Below are 16,272 nucleotides of genomic sequence, written 5' to 3'. Positions count from 1 at the left end.
ATCCTCGTATCCTTACTTACCCAGTGTCCCACAATGAATAGAATCTGCCACTCCAAGGAGCAATATAACCTGAAAAAGAGAAGGGGGGAAAAAACCTTTTGCTGCCTAGATATTTAAAGGCATTAAGTTTTCTACTCCCTCAAATTGTAGCACAAAACCAAAGAAATTCATTGAACTTGTAATATATGTGAACCAGACCTACTGCATTAGGCAGGCTATAAGGTCTACCAACCATGAAGCTAGTTTTAGAAGAACACACTTACAGAATCACATTGTACTCATCGACTATAAAGACATGCACACCTCCAAAAGTCAAAGCAATGCAATAATATAAAATATTTCTCAAAGAATATGACAGCTAGAGACTCTGTAAAGAAGTATAAGAAAAAGAAAACATAATTGATGAGAAAGTATTTAATTTTTCTGAAATGCCTGAGCAGGAAACTGGGAGCTATCTATAGCCAAAACACTAACACTTAATGAAACACTGGTTTCCTATTGTTTCTCTACTGATGGATCTACATGTAACACGGAATATAAAAGCTGCTACTAGACATGCTGATCAGCTTTATATTTTTTTTTTTAAAACAAAGCCTTTAGATACTTGAATATCATAAGATAAAAAGAAACAGTATCATTATCAGATGAGAGAGAAAAATTGTTATTAGAAGTTGTTACTAAGATTCTTCTTAAATTTTATTTCCACTTTCCCTGCAATCATTTCAGCTCTCTCCAAAGACAGATACAGACAAGCTGAAATAAGAGAAAGTTAAATCCTTTTATTTATTACTCAAGTCTTCATGCATGAGACAGCAACTCTTCCCTTTATCTGGTATTTAAAATTAGTATAATCTGACTGAATGTTATAGTTTCCTACCTAGTTGAGACATTTAAATATTGTGGTTAATGTTCTACGACAACACACATTTTTTCTTTCAGTCTTCGGAAGCAAAGCTTGCTCCCAAACCACTGCATGCACAAGAAGAAGGAGCTGCCAGCAGATGGGGAACTACTGGTTATGGTGTTCTCTGGATGTATCCAAAACATGAGATCAGACGGCATATCACCTGAGGGTGCTGAAAGAGTTGGCCAATGTGATAACTACCCACCATCATCAGGGCGGTAAGGGAGGCCCCTGGTGCCTGGAAATTGGCTAATGCTACACTTCTGGGAAAGGCAAGAAGGAATATGCAGGAAACTACAGGCCAGTAACCCGAGTTCCTGAAAAGATCACGGAGCACAGCCTCCTAAAATAGACTATTAAATGCTTTGAACCATTTTCCTCACTTCTCATTTATAAGCTGAAGAAGAAAGGGCTGGACAAACAGACTGTTTGATGGGTTGAATATTGGCTGTCCTGACAAGCTCAAAGTAATACTCAGTGGATCGGGGTCCAGCTGGTGGCTAGTAAAAAGCAAAAATATCCCAGAGGCCAAAACACTGAACCATGCTAAACTGGAAAGAGTTGCTGACATGCCTTATGGCAGGCAGGACTTCAATCCAGAACCTCAACCCCCTTCTTCCAGATGTTGCACCTGGGATACAGGGTCCAGATGTGGACACCCTTCTGCATGAGGATTATTAAGAAAATAGAGAGGGATCAGAGTGCTGTGAGATGGTCAGGAGCCCAGATTGCACAGCATACCAGAAGCTGAGGGAACGAGGTTTGTTCCATCTGGTGAAGTAGTGATACTGATCAGTGAATTTCAGAAGTTTAAATCAACACTTCCTAAGAACTGTAACAGAAGACATATTTCGCTGCACACTGAGATTAGCAGCCAAATTTTGCTTTGATAGGCCAGTCTGAAAATTTTTGCTAAGTATTAGTAGGACCTGCTCAAACATACTGAAAAGCAAATCATAAACCATCAAGTTTTAGAAAACTTTCAAACAAAGAGAGATGCTAACTATTTTTTTAAATAATGGTATCATAATTAACAAAAATAAAACTGCTATTATTAAGCAGTCCAAAATGTTAAACAATTGATACCAAAAAATTTACACCAAAAACATCATTAAAAAAGAAGTACAAGAAAGAAGTCAGTTAAAATAAAAAAAGTTATGTCTCAGAAAAGTGTTTTTTCCCCAAAATAAAACTCTGACAAAACAGAACTCTATTTGAGGTATAATATTAAGATTATGCAATTTAAACCAAGCAGAAGTCAATTTTTGCATGGGTAACATATATTTAGCTAGGAAAATAAGACTGCTTTTTCTTCATCAGGGGAAGGAAGTATGGTATTAGATCACCACGGAAGTATATCATGGAATGAGAAGATGGCAGTGAGGCATCTGGGCATAGCAACCAAGCAGACAAGTTTGTTCTTGTGAGATTGAGTAGAACTGCCTTGAAGACTGGAAGCTGAACCACAGAAGTAAAGTAGAACTTCAGTTTAATTCCAGTCATACAGAAATCAGATTCAAGTATTTCAGAAAGTGACCTTAACCTATCAATGCTATTCAGAACGCATCAGCTATATGTAACTTCCTAACACACTTTGGCTATAGTTATGCTCCTCACCCAATCTGACTTCTTACATCATTATGTGGATTGTGGATAAACCTGAAATATTGGAATGATGCTATAAAGTAGTTTTTTTCTGCAGCCTAGAAAGCACAATGAATTCCAACACATGGGCACAGATTTGCTGTGGTATTGCCAACAACTACTTTAGACTAAATCAAATGTTGATCATCTGGATTACCTGCTCTAAAGGTAAACTAGTTTCACATTTATTTACCTGTGTATGTCAAATAGATGACACTCAGGAATACAATACCAGCAGCTAGTGAGACACCCAAGAAGAACAATGTCTGAAATTCTTGCTTTGTTAATCTGTCTCTCAGATATTGCAAAAATGCATACGCCTGCAGCAGTGCAAAAACACCTAAAGAAAGAGGAAAGTTTTTGTTTAAATGCTCAGAAGCAGTAACAGCTGTTAAAGCAATTGGCATACTTTGGCTATATTTGAATTAGAGAACTAAATGTAAGGTACATCCTTACACCTAACAACTAGTATATAATCACTTTCTGACAAATAGCCTTTAATACTTAACAGGGATGATACTTTCTTGCAATGACAGAAACTTGCAATGAGAGAAAATACTGTCCAAAACATTCTTTGCTTATTATATCAAAAGCTCCAATACCCACTGCCTCTTTGCTCCCAAATTAAACTGGGGTAAGGGAGAGAATCACCTGAAAACTAGATTGTATGGATAATGGCAAAAACACAGGTTAACATACCTAGACCTGGTGAAAAATTGAGACATAGACCCCAGGCAGCACACAAACAAGGCTAATATAGAAATATATGGAAATTAAGTTACTAAAAACCCCAGGATTTAATGAAAGAGAAAAAAAAACATATAAAACTAGTGTTGCAACACCAGAATTCACTGGGTAAGCACCTCACACCCTCAAAAAGGCTGTTCAGAGTTCAACACAAAACCAGATCTTGGACATGATCCAATGATTAGTCCATTCAAAAATGCGAATTCACTGGTAGCTGACAGAAGAAGAAAATAGAACTCAAATGTATGGTGCACAATGTTGAAATTCACTAGTTCTGAACTCCTAGAGAAAGAGACAAACTCTATTCACTAAATAAATGTAAAATACTTCAGATGCAAAATATGGTTTGATAAATCCTTACTCTTTCCATTTTATTCAAATTGCTGAAAAAAAATCTCAATTTTTAAAAGTATTTTTTAGTATATTTTAATATTCCAATTGCTGTCCCAAATACATTTTGATGTCACTACACATAATAAAAAAATCTGAGCAATCTAACAAACTAAACTATATCACACAAACAGTGTATGCAGTTAAACATAAACCTATCAGTTTTAGTAGACGTTATTGCTGTCAAGAAATCAACATGTCTGACTTCACAACTATTGAAAAATCAACTTAAAGAAATAAAAAGAATCAAACAAGATTGAAATCAGTTATTTAAAAATCAGCCTCCTGATTAGTAATTTAAGTCATTAGTATTTAAGCCACTTTTAAAAATTACAGAAAACTATCAACTCCAAAACCAAATCTCTCAGTAAAAACTATGTTTACCAATAAGGAATGTTTCAATTGTACAATGCTTCAAGGCAACATTATATTGCAGAACAGTAGAGATTATCAATGTGTAAAATAAGTGCTTGTCAGAATGCGTAACTGATGCAGTGTTATGGAGGCATTTTACCTCCATTAGCTCACACAAAGGAGGATAATGTGTCAATTGGAAAGAAAACTTCCCTACAGACACAAAATTGTACCTCTTTTTCTTAAACCATTTGGTTTGTTAGTATGTGCTCTTTCTAATGCAAGGAAACAAAGCTGCAAGGGTTTGAGGTTTTCTTGTGCTAAGCAGGCTGTTTGGAAGCAGACATTTAATTTTCTTACCTGCAGCTGCCATGTGTTCGCTTGTTCTAATTGGCTGAAATCCCACAAAAGGTATCTGCATCGATAATATTAACCCCACAATGTAGAAAGTGCTATATGCTAGGAAAAAAAGAGGGAGTGGGGAGGAAGAGAAAGATGGGAAGAAAATGAACACACATATTTCTAAAAGCATTGGTTCCATAATAAAGTCCATCCTACCCCCAGCTTCAGTGACACTGAAACAGAACTGTACGATTCCAAGTACTTCAGCCATCCTAATGACTTTTTCCTTCTTTGACCAGAATAAACCTGCCTACTGCATCCAGATTTAGAGAAAGTAGCAAAGTATTGTTGTTACTAATTGGACTGTTTTTTCTCCTCCTAGGGTAATAAACTACATACCTAAGATGTTCTAGCTTGGAAATAGTTTTCTCAGGCCATGGATGGGGGAAAAGCTCTTAGATAGCAAGTGACAAAAGCAGCTTTCTATATAAGGAGAAAGTGAAGGGACCAGACCTCAAAGAAGCAAAACACTTAAGAGTCCACTACCTATTCAGAAAATCCAAAGAGGTATGTTTGTTCTTTTTTTAACACAAGAGCAGAAGCATGCCAAGAAACTGAAAAGCAATAGAATTAAAAATTAATATTAAGCATATGTATTAATGGATCTATATCAACCATGGGGACTCATAACCCCCAGAAAGTAGAGGCCAAGAACATAATTAATATTAGTATTAATAACATGAATGAATATTATGTATGCACCAAGATTCATATACTTTATTTTGACAGCATTTTGGTCCTCAGTATTCCAGGTGAAGAAGAGAGGGGAGGGGAGAGAGAAGTACCAACTCTGAATAACCATGAATCTGATTACATTTAAAGTAACCAACCAACTTAAAGGCCAAATGAAGTCTTATTCCTTCAGTGGCAAACAGCAATAATCCACCTCCCAGATTTTTAAACACTCGTACAAATCATAAACCATTGCCTTTGTTACAGCCTTGATCTATGAAGAGATCCCTGTTCTCATACAATCCTTTGCTACCCTCCATGAGAAAAAGTTTGGGGAGTGCATCATTTACCAGTGGTATTGTTCCCTTAGCACCTGTGTGGTGTCACTGGGGTTCTGTTCCCAGGGTACTGTGCTTTCCAAAAGTCATGGAAGTAACTGTGATGATGCTTCCAACCAACCACTTGCTGTCTTCTCTTGGTGTATTCTTTCAAGCATCTGTATTGCACCACTTGGCCTACCTACTGATCTATGCCCTCTTATGTCACTGAAATACATTTTTGGAGAAGGAAGCTCAATTTTTGAAGAATTCACTACAGCATAAATAATTTACTGTACCATGAAAGTGTTACAACACTGCCATCCTGTGGAAGTTCAACGATTGGCATAAATCACTACATTTCACATTTGTTAGACCATTGTAAATGATCATTTTTAAGCCTAGTCCTGCAACTGTTACCCTTTCCATGCCCACTTCCAGTCCCCTCCCCCTGCATCCCTTAATCCTGATTCTTCCAAACAGCTATCACATATGTCTTCCTCGGATTCAGGAAAAACCCGGCAATTTACACAGCAACACAATTTTTCTAGGCACTTAGATACATCAAGGTGATATATCATCGCAAACTTTCTATGTTCCTTTACATTCTACTATTTGCACAGTCTTTGCAAAAACAAGAAGTTAATTTTGATTCCTGCAAGCTACTCTGATGGTTATAACTTTGATTAGGTCAAGAAAAAAAACCAACATTCTGACCTATTGTGGATAAACTCATTTTGCAAACATTTTTAGTTGCTGTATACTGCACGAACACAGGAAGAACCTACTGAAAAACTTCTCCAGAAAGTACGATCAAATACTTGACCACATACATTCAATTAGTGGATTATAATCACCAGAAATAAACACTCATGATCTGAAGTTTTAGAATACTGAAGCAGTTGATACAAATAGATGCCTGCTCACTATTCAAATGATAAAATCCAATACATAGATCAAGGAATTATTGAAATGAAGTTTTAAATTCTGGAAGATCCTTAAGTGTTTTGTTATTAAATATTCTGAAAAGTATACAGAACTTTAAAAAATTGTACAGGAAAAAAAATCAAATTGAAGTGAAAATTACCAAGTCTTTTAAGTGTGCAAAGATGACGTATCTATATTGGTACCTTTCCAAATGTAAACCCATTTATTTTTTAGAAATATGGTAAACAAGAGAAGCTACAAGTACAATAATAGAAAATAGTATCAATGGATCCTGTATCTGAATAAAGAAGTTATTTACCTATACAAGTGCTGCTAGTACACTGAAATTGTAAGCACTTGTTCTTCATTATTAATCTAATAAGATCTGAATGAAAGAACAAAAACCAAAAAAAGCACAGCTTAAGCTTTCAAATGTAGGTAGCATGACCATCATTGTTGCCAAGTGGGTCAGAAGCTACCTGGCTGATAAATTCATTTGCCTGCAAGTCATAAAATATTTTAAAATTGGCAAAAAGTTCATATTCTGGAAATTTTTACTCATTAAATGATTCTGAGTTACACTGCCAGGCATATCAGATCATGTCCCATTAACCTTTTCTGTGGTGTATGAACACCCAGATGAAAAATATATACCAGGAAACCATCACTATTTTTAAAAACTTGGTGCTGCCAAATACTGTCATCTACATTTATGTTATTATGTTAGATTAAACATTCATCTGTTACAAAAGTTAGGCTCGTGCTAGTTTAAAATAAAATGCAGCAACTGATCTAGAGATTAAAAACCCCCAAATTCTTGGTAATAGTAAAATGGATGCAGATTTTACTAGCTACTGTCAGCTGACAATAGTTTACAGAAGTTTTACCTGCACATTGGTAGTTTTTTGAGAATTATGAGACTGCTGCAGGCACACTAGCTATTGCATATCACAGAAACTCCAAAAATATCTTTATTCTCCCTATTTCAATGAGCTTTTGTAAACTCTTCTCCCTATCTGAATAGTTTGGAAGTGAAGTACACTTCAATTTCCTCTCAGAAGTATTTGAGCATTCTTACCTGATTTACAAAAACATCCTGTTAAACAAACCTAGAAATCATATACTAATGTGAGATGTACAGACTTCTCTGTGTGTAAGGCTTCCCATGAAAGCTTAAATTAAGCCAGCAGTTGCAATGAAACAGCAGAGCAGCAATCACATTTTCATTCTGACAATTCTGCTTAAGTACATCTCCCTCACAGCTGAAGGGCAATAACATCTCAAAACACTGTAGCTATTTGCAAAACAAACGTCTGCCAAAACATTTCATTCATATGAACCTGCAGCACTATTTTCCCCAGATGAGTTCAAACACTAGTTCACTGAAACCTGAAAAAGCAAGAATACTTATTCTTTATTGTTTCTGGTTACCGCTCTGCTTCAGGATTTTATAATTAGTAGATTTAATTTTCTCTTGACTAACTCATAGAAATTGGAAAACAAAAATATTCAATAAAACAATTTTAAAAGCAAAACAAGATAAATTACTTTCCCCTTAAGTTATGAACAAGTAGTTAATGACAAAGTTAAGTAATATGAACAAAAATTAAAGATGGGTTAGAGCTTTTTTTTTCCTTTTTTTAAAAGAAATTCTGTTTATTAATTACATAAATAGATTAACAAAGAAGCATGAAATCAATATTTATAGCTTTGATAACAAAAATACAGCATTGAACTTGATTAAATTGAGTAATTATTATAGTATATAAAGGTTCAAATATGTATGTAAATACAGTAATTTCTCTAGCAGGCACCACAAAAAGGCATTAAAATAATTAAAAATACAAAGATAAAACTATTAAAATGGGTAACAAAAATATATTTACGAATATGAAATATCCTGTGGTATTACACTTCAACTCATTATGTTCTCAAACTATCTATTGTAAAGATTTCACATTAGGGAGTCAAAAATGTTCTAGCTAACTTGCAAACCTTTGAATACCTGAATTGCTTATTACTTATTTCATTCACACACCTACACCATGGCCAACTGATTTAAAAGTCAGTATCCTAAGATCACTATTCATACATTCCTGAAACTGGAAGGAAGTCTGACCCATTAACCCAATAAAATCTTAAGGATTCACGTGGAGCGGACATACTCTTAGGCTACATTTTAGTCTAATTTATATAAAACATACATAGCTGCTTAAAATTCCCTATGTCTTTTCTCATATATGTCACAATGTATTATATGTTTGCACAATTTCTACCGCACAACTTTTTAAAAATAACAATTATTTAATATATTAGAAAAAAATAAAAAATATGAAACATTATTACAGACACACACATAATATATATATAAAATATATTAAAAGTATTCTATAAATATCAAACTATCAAATTTTTTTCTTCAGTGCAGTACAAAGGAGAAAATTAATTAGCAGCTACATATATGAAATTTTGGAAGTGTGAGTATGTTTTAACTCCTTATTTCCATGTTGTAGAGAATAACTGACTATAATCAGTAATCAAATTAATAAAATGCAACCTGATATGCAATTACTTAATTCCCACTTAATACAAACCACATCAGTATAATTAATTTCCTATCTCATGATTAAGCATTTGAGAATGACTGTTCAATGAACAAAACTTACCAATGTAGACTCTCCTGCTGTATCTCTGCATCAGCAACAGAACAAACACATGCAGTGGAATAAGGTTGATGATGAAAACATAACCACCCCATGCAGAGACCTATGAGAAGTAGAACAGGAAATTAGATCTGAAAATATCTGCAGATTTTTAGGATAGCCAATGCTGCATTTATACATCCTGATGGTCTAACAAGAAAACACAACCCCCATCTAGACAAGCAGTCAGAACTACTAGTAAAACTACCAGAATCTTTCTCAATATTTATTATCAAAAAAGAAAAGAAACCAACAAAAACCCCACAAGACACTTGAAATGGCCTGGTGGATTTTCAGGGCTATCCTTCCAGTACCTCCTCCTTCTCCCAAACTAATCTGGTCACACTGGCAAGCAAGAATGGGGGCTTTTCCCCATGGTGAAGGCTGCAGCACAAGGCAGCGGTATGACTCCCATGTAGGATCCAAAATTTTCCTTTAGCATACAAATTTAGCACCATGCTCTGCACTTTTTGCTGGGGACAGGGAACAGTATCTCCAGGCAGAGGAGAAAGGGAACAAGGTACACCTTCAGGAGCAAAACTGCTGGAGCAGAGCAGCCAATGCAGGTCACAGTGTAAGGAAAGAAACTAAAGGAAGGTAGATGCACAGGGAAGCAGGGCTGAGCACTGTGGAATGCTGTACAATACCATGGATATTGCAAACCTGTAGTAACAGCACTGGTATGATGTACTTAGAACTGAAACACTACAATGTTATCAATATATAACTGATTGCTGGTTTGGATAAAGATTTAATGAGCTATCATTACAATGTGCTATCTAAATTTGTAACATATTTAGAAGGGCTAATGTTGACTACACAATCTGTATTTTAACACGTGTCCTCTTGTCAAATTACAGTCTAGACTTCTCCCGTATGTACCATGCCTAACCTAGATCTTCATTTTTAGAATGCAGTAGCTAATGTGGTTTTCATTTTAACTGTACTTTAGGGCTTAGAATCATGTAGATATTTTTAAAGCCCTAGAATCAAAAAAGAAAACCAAATGACTATGTTCTATCGAACAGATTCTAAAATAAGGATGAGGCTAAATACTACTTGTTTTTGATACTAATACTACAAAACCCAGCATTGCAAAATTTGGGGTAACCGATTCAGACAATGTGAAACAAGTAGACTAGAAATCTTCTAAGTTTTCTAGGAACTCATTTCAGATTATCATGATCCTATTGCCAAATTACTAGCATGAAGTATCATGGTTTACAGAGGCAAGTTTATTTAATGGGAGAAAATACTATATGAAGACAGGTAAGATGGAACAGAATAAGAACAAATGTGCAATTAGGACACTCTCATATTCAGGTAAAGGTTTGAATGAAGCAGGTAGCAGACAGTTTGCATGGACCAGAGACCTGCATCTCTAATTATCAAAATATTAAACCAAATCTAAGGACTGAAGATTGTAATGAACTGAAGATGCACTTTGGAACTTTACAAACAAAACTGAGGCATCCTCATAGATTGGCAAAAAGAGTGGAAACATGCTATCACTCCACAGGGATTGCTTCAATGTAAAACTTTGTTTTATTTCACTTCTTTGTCATTAAAAGCTATCCAAAGCAGAAGTTGCTGAAGTCAAACAAATGCTAGAAATATAAATGCAAGAAAAAAACACTTCTCCTTATGGATTGCAATGAAATGCTACGAGTCAAACTACCACAGTGAGTTAGGTATATATTTTAAGCAGATTTAGTTAAGATTTTGGTCAGTCCATGCAATATCCATTCCTCTTTCAAGGAACTGTTCCCCAAACTCCCCACGCAAGGACTGACTCTTACTACCTCAAAATTGTGATTTGATTTAATTTTCAACTTGCACTGAAAACATAAAACTAATTCCATCACAGAAAAACAAATAAATACTATATAATGAATAGTACAATTATGCTTTGTCCTAAAAATTTACCTAAGCAAAACGTCTAGAAGGGCATCTTAACAAAACTCTTTCTCAAAGTGAAATAGAACACTATTATTGCATTTTAGTAATAATGACACACACATGAATAGCAAAATTCCACCTCAATTTACCTCCACCAAAACAAAAATCCCACTGAATCAGAGTACCCATTCACAGCATAGGATCAATTTATAAGTAAAAGTTATTATAATTATAGTTTTTCCAAAAATTGTTCTCACTGCATTTAAATCATAAATATTTTGAAATTTAAAGTATGGGTTTTTACTCATATATTTGTAATATGAAGAAACAATTTTATGTTATGGCTCTAACAAAGATTAAAATCTCCTCCTTCTGTTCTTCATCAACACATGGATTATGTAAGCCCTACTCAAATAGTTTAGCTATTATATATATGTAAAAGGCTTACCATGTAAAAGTAGGATAGACAGCAGCAGATTGTCCAAAAGACCGACCCAGTTTTCACAGACTTCACCTTAAAAAAATAACCAAGTATTTATGAATAACAAACACTAGACAGTATTCCAAAATTTCATTCCAAAACAACTGTCAAGAGAACTTCTTTAGCACGTATCAAGTTATATTTGACACTTCTGAAGTGTCAAATACACTTCTGAATTGATGTCCATAAAACCAAACCGCAAGCTCAAATCTTTTACACACAAAACAGCTTATATCTATCTCTCTAGTTAAAGCAGAGGCAGGATGTAATGCAACTCTCTGCTTCATGATCTGAGGTAGAAAAGTAGTTGCAACACCTCTGTGCTACTTTCTCTGAGACATTAGACCACTTCATAATTCTAAGTGTAGACTATCCATGGCTTCACTTTGGCTGGCATCAGACACAACTCTGCAATTACAGAAAAAAGAGCTATTCTATAATTTTGAAAAACTCACTTAAGGTTTATGAGAACATCCAGATACTACTAAAGGTTTAGCATGATCCATAAACCGGCCCAGTAGTATGATTTTGTCTAAAACTGATGGTGGTGATTGTGGTGTGGGAAAATAGGAATGAAAAAAACAACATTAAAGCTAGAAAGTTATCTATAAAATATATTTGATTCACACATAATTCTACAGGAGTTTATGCAAACATTATTGCACTATGCAGTTTAGTTAAATACGAGTTCCATAATAACAGATAACTATGTCTCAGTTGTTATAAAGTAACAACATAGGTTGATTCTATTATTGTTATCACAGTATAGCTTTACAGCTGCAGTTTAGTCTAAGTCCAGATTTTAAAAAACTGCATTTAAGTAACACCAGCCACAAACAGTTTCTTAAACTGCATTTAAGAAACACACAAATTCCCTTCCATTATACTCCTACCAACAATATCCTAAGTTTGAAATATTCTAAAGCTAAAAAACTTGTTAGTATGCATCTGCTTATGAAAAGTGGAACTCTTGACAAAATCGTGAGGAAAGCTGTAATGACCACATACATACATGGAGATACTCAAAATTAAAAGTATATGCATTCAAGGAACGCACAAGGGACAGTACCATACAGTGTCTAGGCTGAATTAACAATATTGTTATGCTATTTGTGATATTTCCAAAAATAGATGCAACAGTCTAGAAAAACTCCAGCTTGCCTAAACTCCTTCATACAAAACTGCATTACAGATGCAATTCTACATACAGATTAAGGAGTGACAGATAAGTGCAAGTAGGCTAATTAAAAGATGTCAGGCTATTTTTTTTTAAGCATGCCAGCAATATTAGTATCTGGCTCTGACCATCTGAATATTTAATTTGGGTGCTTAAGCCAAAGCCCAGACCCTCCATACAGTTGAAAGCTTCTCCAGAAGACAATTCAAAGCACTTTATATTCAGTCTACTGCTTTTCACCAGCTAAATAAGGAGGCTAAAAGTTTGATCCTCACATAATACTAATAACTCCAAACTGAAAAAACAGAAACAACCCTTCCGTTTGCTTTAAATTTATAGACTTACCATCATTATTATTACTACTCCTACTACAGGACACACATACTTCAGCTGAACAGTACTTTTACATAGCAAACTAAAGAGCATGATTACGGAGTTGTTCAGATCACGTGACTTCTCATACTTGCCTGATCAAGAGCCAAGGGGAAGAGGGATGAGAGGGAGGAAGATAAGAATTCAATGGATTCTAAGAAAAATCAGTCATTTGGTTGGAGGAGGAAACAAAAAACCTTTCCAAAGCAGAAGACTTGGCAATTACTTACCCATAAATAGTATGTGAACTGCAGTGCAAAAATAGCAATGCCTTCATTGTCAAATGATCCTGCTACTGATCGGGATATGTAACCTGGAACTATGGCAATAAAACAGGCAGCTAAAAGCCCTGCTCCCTGGTTCCACAGTTCTCTGGTGAGCAGGAAAGTAGAAATAGCTGTAAGGCCGCTAAAAACTGGTGCTAGGAACACACATACATCTCTTATGTGGACTGTCACATTAAGCATATTTAAAATCCAATGTATAAGGCCTGCTGTCACCATCAGTCCTGGGTATACCTAAAAGGAGGGAAAAAACAAAACAAAACAAAACCAACCCACTAGGTTATTGCAGAAAATGATCATGGTAGGTTTAGGTAGGCTTATTAGCATATAATTCACAATGAAACAGTCATTTTTTAAGCTGATATGAGCAGTGAGCAGGTAAAGCTAATAGAATTATTTTAATACTACTTTAATCATGTTTTGACGACACTGCTGAATACCAGAGATTCTTCAAATTTTACCAAATGCTAACAATTACATATAATCCATTTTGTAAATGAATAAGCAGCATACAGATAATATCCTATCTTGCCTGACATTTATCATATAATGAGAAGAATTTGTTGTTAAGGTATGGAAGCAGAAGCTAAAGTTTGCAAGAGGATTTCAAGCCAGCTAACAGCTTTAAGAAAAAAACAAAACCCCAAACCTGTAAGACAACAAGAAGAAACTCAGCAACATTTCCCAGCCCTATCCATTTTCCTCCAAAATACACCATGCCATTCTTTTACTTCTTGTTACCCATGGAGGAAGAAAGTGTGCATCAACGAGATTAATTTTTTTAAGCTGAAAAGCTGACAAGACAGACAGTTGAGTATTATATATTTGCAAGACATCTGTAGACATCTTTGGATATGAAGGATTAAAATAAAGTCCTATAAAATTGAATTAAGATGTCCTCCAGGAAAGGTAGCATAGACTTATACAAATCTATTGAACCCACTATAGAATATTGGAGAACTTAAAAATATTCTTAATAGGAATTCTACCCTCCCACATTTATCAACATTAGAAAAATCAATATGTACTAGAAAAGTTAATATGTACTTCACCTGCCTTAGTTTCTTTCAAAAGCTAAGAAGGGCATTGTACTAAATTAAATTAACAGACAACAGAACGTTTCCCTGCCTATATCCTTGAGACACAGTTTTCAAGACAAACTGTTAAAACATTATATACCATATGACTTGCAAAATAATGTATGAAAGAAACATTTCAATTCTATTTCCTATGGGTTTTTACTTCATATAAGACAGGTACGCAAACCCCACATATATATGTTACATAAAAACGGTCTCAAGTATCTCTAAGGTACTACAACAAATAGTGATCTAGTTGTTACAAAAAACTTTGTAAATGCATTTAAATAGTATGTACTATAAGAAGTTTAATGCACTTTCACACATTAAGTAACACGTGGCTCAGTGTTACTAAAGCTATTCTACCAATGAACGATATTTGTATTCTGATTGTTTCATACACCTTTCCTGTCTTGTAATTTGCATCGATACCAATCTTACCTACTCCTGATGCTTCATACAGGTACCCCACTGATTTAATTTCAAAAGGTCTTTTTCCAGTAAAATCCTAACATTTTCCATACATACATGAAGTCCACTCAACATATACCACTGGATTAAAACTTGTGCCTTATGAGATTCAGATAACTTTTAAAAAAATTTTTTTTCATTTCATGTACCAGAATTACAGGAGTCATACTACACTTATTTATTACTATTGGAAGTTAATATGTAAGGAAGTAAAACTCAGTTCTGTATTTCTTGTTCACAGTATGCTGTTGGATAAAGACTAAAGCATGTTGACTTACTCTCTTAGCTCCTGCAGCAAAAAATTAAAAACATCTTGCTATTCCCTCTGCAGCAATTTGACAATTAAAAGCATATTTTATCAAGATTCTCCTTTTATCAATGTCAAATTTGTATTGAAAGTTCAAAAAACCTACGCAAAGTCATCTTTAAGTTATTATTACAATACTTACAGTTCCACCTACTATTCTTCCCAGTGGATACCATGCTCTTTCATCAAACCAGTTTAAAAATTCATAAAACCCATGGGATGCAAGATGATGTGTTGATCTATAGTTAAACCTAGAAAGAAATAGAGGAAAAGAAGGGAGGGGGAAGATAAATATCAAGAACCTAAATTTTAGGCATACCTTAAGTCATCTGTTTTCTAAAGACCTAGAAAATAATTAAACTTCAGCATCTCATTTAGTATATAAGTACAATGGCCCTCTCTAAATCTATAGAGTTTTAAAGTAAATTACTAAGCCTTCAGTTACTAACCACTACATTTTTTTCATTTCTACAGCTAGTGCATATACACAGATGAAATGTTACAGTTTTGGGTGGGTTTTTTAAAACATTAAAGTTTTCTGTCACTCTAACAAACACTCCTAGCATTTTCTGCATTCCTTTTTAAAGCCAGTTTTCAAATATAGTCTATCAACCTATTGTTTTCCACATCCAGAATAGCACTTAAGCAGAATCAAGATCATGGAAGAATCAATGCAAGACTCCGATTCTGAGACAGGACAGCTACCCAGTACATCTGCTGCTGCTCTATTTCAAGAACATTGAGAGGTGACATAATGTAATAATATGCAAAAAAGGCAATCGGTCTATTTGTTCACACTGTCAAACTAATGGCCTTGACATATTCCTTTCTTTCAATCAATAAGAACCTATACAATGTAGAATCTATGTAGTTGAAGTTTCACCTTCAAAGTTTGTACATTCTCTGCTGCAGAAGATTCCTTGTACAGCAAAAGCCTTCCCATGCATCCCTTCTGTTCAGTCTTCCACACTGCCCACATACCATTAAAAACCACCGATGGATTGCCACCAAGGCATTAATATTCCACTTTTTTGACACATAATTTTTCCAACTTCTCAAACTTCAGGTAACAAAACCTTTCAAATATTACAAAGTCCATTAATTCTTCAAATGAGGTATCAGACTGTTGTGAGAAGAACTGCA

At 34.7% G+C, this 16,272-nt stretch overlaps 1 protein-coding gene across 2 annotated transcripts in view; it reads right to left on the bottom strand.

The window, feature by feature from the left end:
• Positions 1-16,272, bottom strand: part of STT3B (STT3 oligosaccharyltransferase complex catalytic subunit B) — a 52,037-nt gene that overhangs the window by 14,129 nt on the left and 21,636 nt on the right. For both annotated transcript variants that reach the window (XM_049816937.1, XM_049816938.1), the window contains exons 2-8: positions 15,272-15,380; positions 13,219-13,506; positions 11,407-11,472; positions 9,024-9,123; positions 4,400-4,498; positions 2,742-2,888; positions 21-69 (exon numbers count right to left, since the gene is read on the bottom strand). In XM_049816937.1, the coding sequence (XP_049672894.1) occupies positions 21-69; positions 2,742-2,888; positions 4,400-4,498; positions 9,024-9,123; positions 11,407-11,472; positions 13,219-13,506; positions 15,272-15,380 (858 nt within the window). The remainder of the gene's footprint in view (positions 1-20; positions 70-2,741; positions 2,889-4,399; positions 4,499-9,023; positions 9,124-11,406; positions 11,473-13,218; positions 13,507-15,271; positions 15,381-16,272) is intronic.

The sequence above is a fragment of the Accipiter gentilis genome, chromosome 14 (genome assembly GCF_929443795.1).
Source record: "Accipiter gentilis chromosome 14, bAccGen1.1, whole genome shotgun sequence".
Lineage (NCBI taxonomy): Eukaryota > Metazoa > Chordata > Aves > Accipitriformes > Accipitridae > Astur > Astur gentilis.
This window is presented reverse-complemented; position numbering and strand designations above follow the sequence as displayed.